Source organism: Lutra lutra, chromosome 6, assembly GCF_902655055.1.
Source record: "Lutra lutra chromosome 6, mLutLut1.2, whole genome shotgun sequence".
NCBI classification, from domain to species: domain Eukaryota; kingdom Metazoa; phylum Chordata; class Mammalia; order Carnivora; family Mustelidae; genus Lutra; species Lutra lutra.
The window spans coordinates 137,447,163-137,461,883 of record NC_062283.1 but is presented as its reverse complement, the minus strand read 5'-3'; the positions used below and the strand labels follow the sequence as shown (position 1 = coordinate 137,461,883).

At 46.6% G+C, this 14,721-nt stretch overlaps 1 protein-coding gene across 1 annotated transcript in view; it reads left to right on the top strand.

Moving 5' to 3' along the window:
- LOC125101686 (UL16-binding protein 3-like) overlaps nucleotides 1-14,721 on the top strand; it is a 176,166-nt gene that overhangs the window by 9,436 nt on the left and 152,009 nt on the right. The window contains 4 exon segments of the mRNA XM_047732027.1: nucleotides 11,019-11,164; nucleotides 13,884-14,135; nucleotides 14,370-14,484; nucleotides 14,486-14,634. Of these exon segments, the coding sequence (XP_047587983.1) occupies nucleotides 11,019-11,164; nucleotides 13,884-14,135; nucleotides 14,370-14,484; nucleotides 14,486-14,634 (662 nt within the window).

Here is a 14,721-nt window from a genome sequence, read left to right as displayed (position 1 = left end):
TGTCCCACACTCATCTCCTTTTTTTTTTTTAAACAGTTGCACAGAATGTCATATGGTCTGCACTGAACACTTGGAAAATACTTTCTTAAGGAGACTGATTCTCCCTCCCTCTAACTTCATCAGTCTAATTCATTGAGAAAACCCTGGTATATAATGAATCTATCCTATGTCATGAATCCATTCTGTGTCATGAATAATGCTCACCTATGCATTTAATCAGGTTCCTGCTCTGTGTCCTCTGTCAGCAGGGATGAAATTCTCACTGAGGTCAGTTCATGTGACCTGTGGTTCATATGAGGAACTGTATTTGGCACAGAGCCTGGGGCCACATTGAATGAAGAGATTAGGTCAGTGAGGGCTGCCAGTTTTCCCTGCCTCCCCAGCTCCCCGTCCTCAGCCCTACCACACTGCCTAGTAGACACTTATTAAACAAATGTATATTCAGTAAGTGTCCCATTTCTGCTCTTAATGAAAAGGGTATCTGTCCAACATCATCAATAGATGCTAAAATCATGGGCTGAATGGTTTTTGGGGAACAGGATATTCACATAGAGAATAAATTTTGGCCCACATTTAAAAAAAATTTATTCATTTATTTTAGAGAGAGAGCACACATGCTCACCTGAGTGAGTAGCTGGAGGGTCAGAGAGAGAGGGAGAGAAGCAGACTCCCCAGTGAGCACAGAGCCTGACTCAGGGGGCTCCATCCCACAACCCTGAGATCAGGACCTGAGCCAAGACCACGAGTCAGACACTTAATGGACAGAGCTACCCAAGGCCCCTCCAACCACATGTTTAACATGCAAATGTCACACAACTAAACTTAGCTTTTGCCACCATCTTCATCATCATATTTGTGAGTCTTTGTATCTGTTGAAATTCTGGAGACTGGTTTGGGACTAACTCACCTGGCTTTCTTTTACCTGGGCTGAACAAAACCTCCACCTCATTATGCATGAGGCTGTGAGGTTGCCTCAGTCTGTATTTTAAGCTCTCAGTCCAATGGTGGCCATGACCAAGACTGCCTTAATGTTCTAGTTTCCAGCTGGACTAAACTTAAAATAATCTCCTTCCTGGTTCCAGGCTCCTGATCTACCTTTTCTTAGAATATTTTATTTATTTTTTTTTCTTTTACTTTTAAGTAGGCCCGATGCCCAGCATGGAGTCCAACACAGAGCTTAAACTCATGACCCTGAGAACAAGTCCTGAGCTGCTATCAGGAGTCAGATGCATAGCTTTACCAAGAGTGAACCACCCAAGAGCCCCTAGAAAGCTTTTCTAAAAAACTTAGTAACTGTAAATTCTTTTTCCTCTTAACAGCTTTATAATGTATGACTATCTTTCTTAAGGCCTGGGGAGCCATCTTTTTCAAATGTGAACATCAAAGGAGATAGGGTCCTCACCTCCCAGTCTCTGTAGGAGGGAAGGAGCCTTTGTTTGATAAGAAGACCATCAACTGGGAGGCTGAAGCAACAGAAACATTTTCTACTTCCTCTTTTTTTTTTTTTTGAAAGAAGTAGCATGATTTTATTGAAAAGTTTTAGTACAGGGTTGTATGATCTTAAAATCCTCTGTTCTAAACCAATACGAGCACAGCAAATGACAGACTCCTGAAACTAGTAGGCATCTAACCAGAGGTGAGTTCTAGCAGGAGTATCTGCAAGTTGATTAATGCACTTTCCATTGGAGGATGAGCAGCAGTGGTGTATGTGTATTTCTGTGGCTCCCTTTCCTGTCTGGATACACATGAGTCCAGCCCCATTCAGCAGAGTTGGACAGAACTGATAAATCTGGTGGCTTCGCTTAATGTTTGCACACAAGCAGCAAAGTTTTGGGCCACTCCAGAAGCCACCTTCATCTTTTTTAACTAAAACCATCAAATACTTGAGGTCTACATTGCCAGTGTGTGGGGCCAATCTAGTACGATTAGCTAATGTATCACAACTACTTGAAAACAGAAAAGGGGCTAAAAGAAAAAATCAGTTGTTAATTCAATAATGATAATGCAGATTTTTATCTGATGATAATTTTGAAACTACCTCTCTCTCTTAGCCTCAATCTTAAGAAGAAATAATATTATGTTTAAATCAACTTTTTTCAGTCATGTCAATGTGTCTACGCTTGTATGCCGAGGCTGTGTACCTGTACGTGTTTGTAACTGCATTTTCATTGGTTTGTGCATAGAAATTCCAAGAAACATATAGCCCTCATTAATGGAAACTAAAAATTACATACATCTGAGAAGGCTCTTCACATGATCAAAGCAACTCTTCCTAGATAGAGTCAATCTATATGACATAGCTGACTCTACCAGTCTAGAATACCATTGTTTGTCTCAAAAGCCATTTTAAGGAACAGGGAAACTGCTAGTCTCTGCCAATGACCAAAACGAACATTTTCTCCCTGTTCTAGAGAATGGACGTCCATGAAAAAGATGCAGGCAGGTTGGTTCTCCTAAAACGTCTCTCCAGGGCTCCCACATGGAGTCCTTCCTGCTGTGTCCTCACATGGCCTTTCCTCTGTGTGCACCTACTTCTGATGTCCCTTACCCTTCTCAGAAGGCACCAGTCCAACTGGATCAGGACCCCACCCATATGACCTCATTCATCCTTACTTACCCCCTTATAGACCCTGTCTCCAAATACAGTTACCCTGGGGGTTAGGGCTTCAAACTATGACTCTTGGGAGGACACAGTGGAGTCCATAACAGGGACTAAGTTTGACGGGAGCCACTAATTACAGAGTGGTCTAATTACAGAGAAGTACATTTAAAAGCTCAGGAAATAACTCCATGTGCTCAACACATCCTGTTGCTCAACCTCCAGGACTTTCCCACTAGCTTCCCCACTTCTTAAACACCTTCTGCCCCTTGTTTCAGTGGAGTGGAGTTCAGGCTGAGTACATGCCTCCCTCCCCTATTACAACAGCCTTCAATAAAGTCTTCCTGGTCTGTTCAATGGTGTCTCGTGCACTTTTGCTTTCACAAGTGGTATGTACAGATGTAGTCGGGTTCTCTTTCCTACTAAGATCCATGATAAGTTTCTGCATACCTTCCTTCCAAAAGTTACCCTGTTTGTTATGGGTGTCTGTGCTTTATTTAGCAGAAATTACCTTGTTCCTTCAGAGCTCTAAGGGAATTATAGTTGTGTTGGTACCAGAATAATTTTAGGAATATATTTCCCCTCACCATTTATAAGATAATTTGTAAACATCCAGAGAAATTGCTAGAATTTTATACGGGAACACCAGTATACCGATCCCCTTAGATGCTACAGTTAACATTTGCACTATACATGCTTATCACAGAATATCCACCCAGTCATTCTTCCCTTCTTCCTTCAAAGTATCCTATTTTTGATGCAACTCAAAGTGGACAACATTAAAAAGTTGGTCCCAAGTGCTTTAACATGCATGTCCAAAACTAAAGTTCTTGTCTGCCTCTGAATGTGACCAAAAGGAATTAGTGAATCTACGATAGCCAGGTTGTCATAAATCATTAATATTAACAAGGACTATGACATACTCATCTTAATAAAATATTAGATAATGCTAGTCTATTGCATTCCAAGTTTACTGGGATCCTTCTAATTTGATGTTCACAGTGTTTCTGTGTAGATGTAATCCCCTCTTGTTGGCTTCTCAAACTTTGGGAGGGAAGTTGTGTGGAGCAAGGCCAGAAGTCTGTGCCCCCACAGAGAAGGGGAAGGGTAAAGCCAGGGGAGAACAGCACATGAACACACTTGCACTGTATACCCAGGCCTTCCAGTGTGGCCTACTTGCGATTCCACCCTCGTGCTCATCTTTGTACTGACTCTGACTCATCTCTTTGTCTAGATTATGTTTTTTCTGTCTGAACAAGTGGTGTAATTCCTGTAGGGCTCAGATAGTGTCACCTGCGTTATCCAACCATCTCTGATGGAATTAATTTCCTCTCTTCTATGTCTAAGAGTTCTGGTCTACTGTAAGAATACCAACCAGTGTTCTAGGTGCATGGACATCTAGCTGGCTCTCACCCTGGGTACATTAGTTCTCTTAGTTCTCTTCCTCAGAGAAAATGGAAAATTCTTGTTGCCTTGACTCTCTAGGAGAAGATCTTAAACATTCTAGATGTTCAGTGAATGTTTAAGGAATTGATGTACTGAATTACTTTGGACATAGCAGGTGCGGAGGATAGCCTCTCCTTGGTGTTAGGGAGTTGACAAAAGCCTTCACTGGATGTCTCTCAAGCCTACAATCCATGGCCCTAAGCATGTCTCTGTTCTCCTGAGCACTTGCTCCCCTGCTCACCCTTCCTCACTGAGTTCCCTCTTGATCTATAACTAACTAGGTATACAAGAACTCCTGCTCTTTCCTCTGAAATTTCATGTCTTGGACAACCTTGGCTCTGAAGGGGAGAGAAGATCCCTGGTATTTCACTTTTCCTTGGAGTCCCTACTGGTAGCTTCCTCAGATGTGACAGTTTCTTCAAAGCTCTTCAGACTTTCCCTTACTCTTATATTAATGTGCTCCCAGCATCCACCTACTTTCCATTTGCAAAGCCACGTGCACAGTTTGTTCCACTTCCAAGTACAAAAATCTGTGAATTATGATATTGAATTGCACTGAGACTGTGAATTGTGGCATTCTCTAACTCTGAAAATGGGGGAAGGTCTGAGGTGTGCAGAGACTGGGGAGAGCCTAGCCCCAAGTGGAGTTTCCCTAGGTCCTTCAACAAATGCAGGTTTCTCTTCTGAAGATCTGAGGATCATGTGAAGGCCAGAGAGTTCAGCTCAGCTCAGCTCAGTAATAATCAAAACAATGAGCAGACAGGTTCTTGGGTGGCTCAGTGGATTAAGCATCTACCTTTGGCTCAGGTTATGATCCTGGATCCGGAGACTGAGTCCCGCATCAGGCTCCCTGCTCAACAGGGAGTCAGCTTCTCCCTCTGCCCTTCCTCCCACTTGCGCTCTTTCTCTCACATTGATAAATGAAAGCTTAAAAAAATGGGCAGTCATTGTTTCACTTTGTTTCTCTGCTGGACCACAGGGAGCTGTCTCTTAGCTACAGCCCTGGCCATTGCCAGCTCTTACAGTGAATATTTTTTTTCCTAGAGTGAATATTGAAGGCACTCTCCCTTTATCCCCTGTCTTATCCTACTGGTTCCAGGTACGTGGAAAAAAATATTTCCTTGTGTTTTCCTCAATCCCAGTGCCATCCAAATGACTCCTGTTGGAGGCATTCCTTCTGGATTCTGACTCCCACTCCTGTTGTGTACTGTCCCCCTCTGTTCACAGGAGCAGCGCTGTGAAGACAAGGATGACCCAAGTAAAGGAATGGTGACAGTTTACCTACAAAATGGCTCTCAGTAATTCTGGCCTCCTGATACTCATGCCCTGTGTAATCCCCAGCCACAATGAACAGGGATGATGGGTGCAGCTGTCAGGATAGAATGCAAATACTAAAACATGACTTTCAAGTCAAGTCACAAAAGACATTGAGGTTTCCACATTTCTCTCTAGGTTCTCTCACTCTGGGGAAAGCCAACTGTCATGACTTGTTTTGTTTTGTTTTGTTTTAAGATTTTATTTATTTGAGAGAGACAGTAAGAGAGAGAATGATAGAGCACCAGCAGGGGGAGGGGCAGAGGGAGAAGGAGAAGCATACTCCATGTGGAGCAGAGAGCCGGACACAGGGCTCCGGAGATCTTGGCCTAAGCCTATGGCAGATGCTTAACTGACTGAGGCACCCAGGTACCTGTCTGACTATTGTTTTATTACTGAGCTGAGCTAAACTCTCTGGTCTTCACATGATCCTCGGGTCTTCAGGAGAGAAACCTGCATTTGTTGAAGGACCTAGGGAAACTCCACTTGGGGCTATGTTCTGCCCAGTCTCCGCACACCTCAGACCTTCCCCCATTTTCAGAGTTAGAGAATGCCACAACTCACAGTCTCAGTACAATTCCATATCACAAGCCTCTCCTCGTGGCAATCAGTGTGTTTGGCCCTATATTTTTTCTCCAAAACAAAACCAAAGACCTAAAATGAATACATTTACTTTGTTTTAATAGGATGTACTTGGTTCTCCAAAACCTAAATGAATTAATATTTCTATTGCGGGACACAGTACCAATTGTGAAACCACACTGGTCAGAGTCATTAAAACACAAAAGAAGCCATGCTTTATTCTCTCCAGGAGGAAAGTGAAGACTATATGGGAGATAAATCCTGGGAATTGATGGGAATTGTGGAAATTATGGGAATGGGAATATAAAGTTTAGCCAGGTGGGAAAATGGGCAAAGTGATCTCTGGGGAAAGAATGAAGACAAACTAAAGAGCTTACAGGCATCTCTGAGTCAAAAATCTTGAATGAGATCAGGATGAATGGACCATGAGTTATTGTGGAAGAAGATCTTCTAGCGAAAAGAGGTGTCAGGAGAACAGGATGGAAATATCTGGAGTCATAGATGCTGCACAGAGAAAATCCACAATACATCCCACCAATAATCTATCTGTCCATCCATCCATCCATCCATCCATCCATCCATCCATCCATTTCTGCATTTACTAACATGTATTTTCTCTCTTCTCACCCCAAGCACAAAAGGGGTAGTTTGTAGCATTCTTAGCATTCTAGGTCCAGACCCAGAAACTGCTCCGTGACAGATCCAAGGTGCTGTATGAGCCGCTCTGCCATCAGCATACATTCCAGCAGATTTAATGGTGCCTGAAGTATCAATGGTAGATAGGGATGTTATTGGTGTCTACAGATTTTTTTTTTCATTTTTCACATTGGAATAGGTTTTATTTAGATTGAAAGTTTTTCTTTTTTTTTTTTTTTCATTTCTTTTCAGTGTAATAGTATTCATTGTTTTTGCACCATACCCAGTGCTCCATGCAATCCGGGCCCTCTCTAATACCCACCACCTGGTTCCTCCAACCTCCCACCCCCCGCCACTTCCAAAACCCTCAGGCTGTTTTTCAGAGTCCATAGTCTCTCATGATTCACCTCCCTTTCCAATTTCCCTCAACTCCCTTCTCCTCTCCATCTCCCCTTGTCCTCCATGCTATTTGTTATGCTCCACAAATAAGTGAAACCATATGATACTTGACTCTTTCTGCTTGACTTATTTCACTCAGCATAATCTCTTCCAGTCCTGTCCATGTTGCTACAAAAGTTGGGTATTCATCCTATCTGATGGAGGCATAATACTCCATAGTGTATATGGACCACATCTTCCTTATCCATTCGTCCGCTGAAGGGCATCTTGGTTCTTTCCAGAGTTTGGCGACCGTAGCCATTGGTGCTATAAACATTGGGGTACAGATGGCCCTTCTTTACACTACATCTGTATCTTTGGGGTAAATACCCAGTAGTGCAATTGCAGGGTCATAGGGAAAGTTTTTCAAATAAAATTTTAGTTTGAGATAACTATACAATGAATTCATAGACAGCTCTTACAGATAATATAGAGATGTCCCAGGTATTCTTTTTCTCGTTTGCTCCCAAGGGAAACAAATTACAGATACCATAGTGCAATATCACACCCAGGATATTGACATGGATACAATCCACATCTTATTCCAAGTAAAGATGATACTGGAGCCTTTGGCAAGCCTCTAGGGGTAAGGCACAGTGTCGGCCTCTTAGGATGGAGAGCAAAGCCCTGCCATCACCTACATACAACTACTCTCTTTTTGAAAAACCAGTCTTGGCCTGCCTGGGGCCTTCATTGGGACTGAACACTGACCCTGGGCCGCCGAGTCACCAGGTGACCTGATCTGCCCCTCATGAACTGAGTGGTAAGCACCCAGCTTTCTGTCCCATAACCTGAGGGTGGTAAGCACAGCAGCCCTCCAACAAATGGAAGCCGTAGGTACATGATCTGGCCTGATCAGGCCCCGGGGCACAAGCAAGTTCCCTGAAGAAGTTGCCTGAATGCTCCTGGTTGCCACTCCTACCCCATAGCCTCCTCTCTCTCAGTCTATATCTACGGCCTCATGGGAAGCTCCCAACTATCAGTGACAAGGGAATAGAGGACAGGGGCCTGGTTTCCAGCTGCTTCTGTATGATACACAGGTCCCCGCCTGAAAGGGAAGAGCTTCAGCATTATAGCCCTTCTCCAGCCTATTCCCAAAGGACAGTGGGTAAGGGAAATGTTCTCAGTGGGCACAACACTGGGCAGTACCCCAGGTGGTACACTTTGCTGGGAAGGAGAAATGCACATGTATGCAAGTAGATGCCCATTTCAATGGTTTGGCTGGATGGCCTGAGACTTGGAAAATCCAATTGGAAACCTGTGACATAGAAATTTGGGGGACAGGTATGTGGATAGATTTCTCTGAGAATGGAAGGATAACTGTGTCCCATGGGAATTCTTCCCAAAGGGTGACCTCAGAAGAGGAGGATTTTAAGAATCCAAAGCTAGGATGACCATTCTGGGGCTACGGTCAGCTTGTTTCCCTGGGACAGGCCTCATTGGCCAGTGGCCTCAGGAATAAAGGGGCAGGAGTGGATGTCAGGCACGGGCTTAGCAGCACAGAGATGTGTTTACCAAGGCTGAGCGGGCTGAACCCACTGCTGAGTGCCCAGCCTGCCAGCCACAGAGACCGACATTGTGCCCTGACATGGCACGGATCCCTGGGGTGATCAACCCACTGGCAGGTTCATGACCCTGCACCACTTGCATCATAGTATGCACAGCATTCCTCTTTTTTTGAAATAGATACTTAAACCACAGATATTAGTTTATCCTCTTCGCCTGCAATGATTTTGCCAAAACTACCATCAGTGGACCTAAATAATTCTTTACCCCACCCTCACTGTCTTCCCTACCCTGTTGCTCTGATCAAGGAACTTGCTTCACACGAACAGAAATGTGTCAGTGGGCCCACTGCTCACGGACTTACTGGCCTTCCCATGTTCCCCGTCCTTTGGAAGAGCTGGCTTGGCAGACTGGTGGACAGTCGCAGTGCTGGCTAGGTGGTAATGCCCTGCTGGGGTGAGGTCCAGTCGTCCAGAAAGAAGGCTGTATACGCTCTGAGTGCAGCTTCTCTCCCTGGGATTAAACCCTGGACTCTCTCCTCTTAGTTCCTGGATGGACTCCTCTTCCAGTTGGCATTCACAGGGAACCTGTGCGGTTCTCACCCAAATGGGAGTAATGGCAGCCACAGGTGTGCCTGCCCTCTGCCCTCCCCGACCCTCCTGACCTGGCAAATAATCTGTGTGGAGTCAGGCTGACTTTTCTAAAACTCTCCAGCTTGGAGAAGTCTTAAGCCTTGCTTCCCACCAGGCACTCTCTCCCTCTCCTGCCTTCTGACTCCCATCTCCTGGCAGTATTTTTTTCAAGTTGAAAAAATCTTTTCCATCTTCCTTTTGCCCAGAGGCCAAAGTCACTGAAACAAACAAACAAACAAAAACCTGAGGCAGAAGTGAAGCTGGGGAAGACTGATTGATGAGAGCCATCAACAGGGTTTTTTAACTACTCCCATATGGTTTTCTGCCCCAGTCTTAACCCCGTCCCCTCTCCCCCTCCCTATTTCTCCTTAACCACTCCCAGGAGGAGTGTGGTAGACAATTTCCTCAGCAATTTGAGGAGGCTGTGAAGAAACCTTGTCACAGCCACTCTGGGACCCCAGCCAGCATCAAACCACCCGCTTACTCCTGCCAGGCCATATTTCCTGAAATACTTCAATCTTCTCTCCCGCCCTTCTTTCCTTCTTCACGCCATTCTCCTCCCAACCTCTCTTTTCTGTCTTCATTCCCACTTTCCAAATCATCCCCTCTTGTGGTCAGAAAGTATAAACTTCCAGTTATAAAATAAACTAGTCATGACATGTAATGTATAATAAGGTGCATAAATACAGCTAATGATATGCATACAAATATTGACTCTTGTATACCTCAAAATAATGTTATTGTCAGTAATATCTCAATAAGAAACTTTAAAGGTAAATGAAAAGAAAGAATGATTCTTTTTTGGTGGAATAACGGTGAGATGATAAAGTCTATGACTTTTGTTATGGGTTGAATTGTGGTCCCCCATAAGTTATGCTGAAGTCCTAACTCCTGGTCTTGGGAAAGTGATTTTATATGGACATAGGGTCTTTGCAGCTATATCCACATGATACTATCCACAAGGTCCCTTCCTGTAAGAAGGGACCAGAGACAAACAGGGAGGAAGTCACATGGATACACAGAGGCAGAGAGGGAAGCCGGCCCTCTAACAACAGAGACAGACATCAGAGGGCAGCCGACCAGAGCCCCAAATGTCAAGCACGTCAGGAAACATCCAGAAGCTGGGAGACAGAACATGGCTCTGCAGAGGCCTTGCTCTCTTTATTCCAGCCATCAGAATGGGAAAGGAAGAACATCCCATTTTGCATTATTTTTTTCTTTTTGAATTTATTTTTTATTGAGATATAATTGATACACAGCATTATATTAGGTTAGGATGTACAAGGCAATGGTTGGATATTCGTGTATATTGTGACGTGGTCAGCACAATAAGTCTCGCTTTGAGATCCACTGTCTCAATGACTTTGAAATATACAACACAGTATCATTAACTACAGTGAACATGCTGTACACTATATCCACATGACTTTTTAAAAGATGTTATTTATTTATTTACTTAAAGATTTTATTTATTTATTTGACAGAGATCACAAGTAGGCAGAGAGACAGGCAGAGAGAAAGGAGGAAGCAGGCTCCTTGCTGAGTAGAGAGCCCTATGTGGGGCTGGATCCCAGGACCAGGACAAGAGCCAAAGGCAGAGGCTTAACTCACTGAGCCTCCCAGGCGGCCCCCACATGACTTTTAAGTTCATAACTGGAAGGTTATACCTGTTGGCCACGAGAAGGGAAGATACTGATGGTGGAAACGAAAATGGGAAAGATAGTGTGGTCAGGACAATGGGTGAAAAGGAGCAGACCAGCCTCACCAGAAAGGACTGATATGTTCTAGGCTCTACTGCGGGGGGGGGGGGGGGGGGGGGGGGGGTCCCGGGGCGGAGTCAGGTCCGAAGGGAAAATTTTCTGTAGAAACCACAGATCCCGGTGCAGTAGAGCCGCCAGGAGCTTCCCAGGGCGACTGGGGTGCACTGGGGTCTCCAGCGTCCGTCCTGGCCTCCTGCTCCGGTTTTTCCTGCCGGTCTGTGCTAGAGCAGGCTGCAGCCCTGAGTTCAGAGGCGGAACCCGGCGTGGGAGCGGTTTGTTGGGGAGTGAGCGGTAAGACCCGGGAGCAGAAACGGTGTCCGCGGAGCGGTTCTGGAGCCTTCTCCCCTGATGACGCGACTCCTCAGTTATTCTCTGTGGTTGCTTTCTGCCCATATGGTGTTCGGCGGTTGTGGGCAACCGAACTACAAAGGTAGAAGAGGAAATTTCACAAAGTTGGGCCAGGCTCTGGGGGCGGGGAGCACAGCGGAGGAGAGAGGGCCGCGCTGGAGATCCGCGGTTCTTCACAGTCTCTGCAGCTTCCTCTGGGAGCCCCGCTTAAGCCTGGAGCCCCTGACTCTAGGCAGGACTCCGGGCTTTCCCAGGGAGGGGGCCGCCACATGACCACGTGCCTCGAGCCCTGTCCCCCTGTTCTCCCTGCAGGAGTCACGGTGCCCACTGGGGTCAACCAGTCCTGGTGGGATGGACTTGTCCGCACGCTCGGGCAGCGGATTACCCCCTCCCGCTCCCCGTGGGACGCCAGGCTCTCCTTCACCTTCACCTCCCAGCTCAGGGTGCACAGCTCTGATGTCCTCTGGCCAGAGACCTCTTCGCTCCAGGTCCCAGGAGCATACATGCCCACCGTCTCTTTTACAGGGTGTGACTTTCTCTCCTGTGAGTGCCATTGCTCCCCAGAACACTAGGGCTCTCTTCCTGATATTCAGATCAGGATGTCACAAAGGGCACAGAGCCCCTTTTCCCACAGGGTTCTGTGGTGTGGATTCTAAGGGTCCTGGGGCCCAAGGAGGAGGTCCAATGGCACCTTCATCCATGGATTGTCTGTGGCTGCTTGTGGGCTACAAGAGCACATTGAGTTGTCACTACAGAGTCCTATGCAATATTCAATAGACACAGAAAACCTTTGCACCAGGCTGGCATTTCAATGAAAATCGAATAGGGTTCGTCATGTCCTTGCATCCTGAGACAGGCTTTAAGGTTGGTACTCATCTCTGTCCTTGCATCCAGGATAAGATACTTTTGTATTTTATTTATTTATTTATTCACTTATTGATTGATTGATTTTTTTTAATTTTATTTTTTATAAACATATATTTTTATCCCCAGGGGTACAGGTCTGCGAATCGCCAGGTTTACACACTTCACAGCACTCACCATAGCACATACCCTCCCCAATATCCATAACCCCAACCCCCCTCTCCCAACCCCCCTCCCCCCATCAACCCTCAGTTTGTTTTGTGAGATTAAGAGCCACTTATGGTTTGTCTCCCTCCCAATCCCGATTTTTAATGAATTTATTTATTTGACACCGAGAGAGAGAGAAAGCAAGAGAGGGAACACAAGCAGGAGGAGTGGAAGAGGGAGAAGCAGGCTTCCCACTGAGCAGGGAGCCTGATGGGGGACTCCATGCCAGGCCCCACCGAATCATGAGCTGAGCAGAGGGAGATGCCTCGTGACTGAGTACCCAGGCGCCTCTAAAATACTTTTTCAACATTGTGTTTGGAGAAAAGACTAGACAGTGTGAGAATATTGGACTTGAATGTCCCTGCCACTCAGCACCCAACCCACAGGTAATTCAACTACAAACAGTTTTCACTCCTGTAACAAATGTGGGGAATGGGAAAGGACCTCTACGCAGGTTCCTGAGCCAATGGTGTCACTGTGAACAGGACTTGGGGCAAGTGACTTCTCCTTATCTGCAATACCAGCCATTTCAATGACAGGGGCCCTGATGACACTAGGATCCCTGAGGACGATGTCAACTCACACACTAGGCCCACTGACAATGTCTGCACGGTCTCTGCTCCCCAGTGTCTACCCACCCCTGCAAATGACCACATGGCCCTTTGCGGAAGGCCAGCAGGAAGCACTGCATTGCTGTTGACCTGAAGGGTCCTTTCTGATGGATAGCTTACGTCTGCTTCTATTACAGGGTTCCAGCTCTGGAAACGGGCTCAGGTCTGGAACCCAGGCAGAGGATCCAGACTTTCTCTTGGGTGTTTGCTTTCAGGTTCCTCTCCGTCCATCCTAGGACTTCGTCATTGATTTAATTGTCTAAATCCAGCAGCTTCTGGGTTGGCCATCTGGCTATCTTGCCTCTAGGATCACCATGTTCCATGAGCCTAAGGGATGGAGAGCTTTCTGTGGGGCAGGCCTGGCTGGCATTGCAGCCTTAGCATCATTTCAGTCATTGCTGCATCCCTGCTTCAGATAGTTGGGCACCTACACCTCAAATCTCTTACTTTGGGACTTTTCACCCGTTTACAACTGGGTGCCTATTTCTGCAACACCGCCTCCTTCAGCCAAGGTTGGCCATCAGACAGACGTCACCGACTTTCTTGACAACACTGGTGCCCTTCTTTATGACTTTGCTGTAAAGAGTTCTCCAGACCTGTCCATGAGCACAGTTGGAGGACATGTGTTTGGTTTCATGTTTGGCATTTCCTGCTGTATCTGTTCTGTCAAAGGCTGAGATGCTGGGTATCAGCCTGATAGACACAGGGGACATTTCAATGGCTATGTGGCCTCCTGCCAGGCAGAGGCATCCTGATCCTATCCCAACAGGGGAAGAGCAGCAGCCTCTACTGCTGGGGGGAGGGGCTGTGCAGGGACAGTCCTTGCTCTGCCAGCACAGCCCTACAGGGATGCCACTGCTGTCACCTGGATGGCAGAGGGGTGCCTGCTGTTCTTTTTCTTCCAGCCCCAACCTCTACTTCTACTATTTTCACTTTGCAGCTGCTCTCTCGCTTTCCTACAGTTTCTCCATCACATCTCAGCCCAGGCCTGGACCATCATGGTGTGAGATTCAAGGCCAAGTGAATGAAAACAAGTTTCTTTCCTATACCTGTGGGAGCAAGGAGGTCAAACCTGCTGGTCCTCTGGGGACGAAGCTGAAGGACACAGCGTTTTGGGGGACACAGAGGGAACCTCTGAAAGACCTGGGGGAAGAGCTCAGAAAGAAACTGCTGGACATTTTCACTAAGAGTGGTGAGTCTGAAGGCCCAGGGCAAGAGGAGAACACGTTGGCAGGACTGAGGAAGCTATTGTGTTCTTGTAAAAGTTCGACGTGGGTCCCAACATGCGGCCCTGTAGCGTGGACAGAAAAGGAGGCCAGAGCAGGACCAGAAGGGCGGAAGGGGAGCTGAGGAGTGCACAGCGGGTGGGGCAAAGGATTGGTCAGGACCAGAGGCTGACCTGTTTCCGCTGGTGGGGTGGGGGCAGATTCTCTCACCATGCAGGGCAGCCTGATGCGTGAGTGTGGGGCCCACGGACACACCAGAGGATCCTGGTGGTTCGCCTTCAATGGGCAGTTAACTCACTTCTTTGACCCAGAGAACAATGGTTCCTCCGGGAGGCCAACAGTTCAGAGGCATGTTGGACAATGATGAAGAGCTGACCAAGCTCCTTGTGGGGACGTCAAAGGGAGACTGTAAGAGCTGGCTCCAGCAAGTATGGGAGCCCTGCGATGAAATGCAGGCGACCACAGGTAACTCAGAAGACTGGATGGAGTGCTGGTTCTCTTGAAATGAACTTGACCTACCCCACAGTGTGGTGTGTGTGTGTGTGTGTGTGT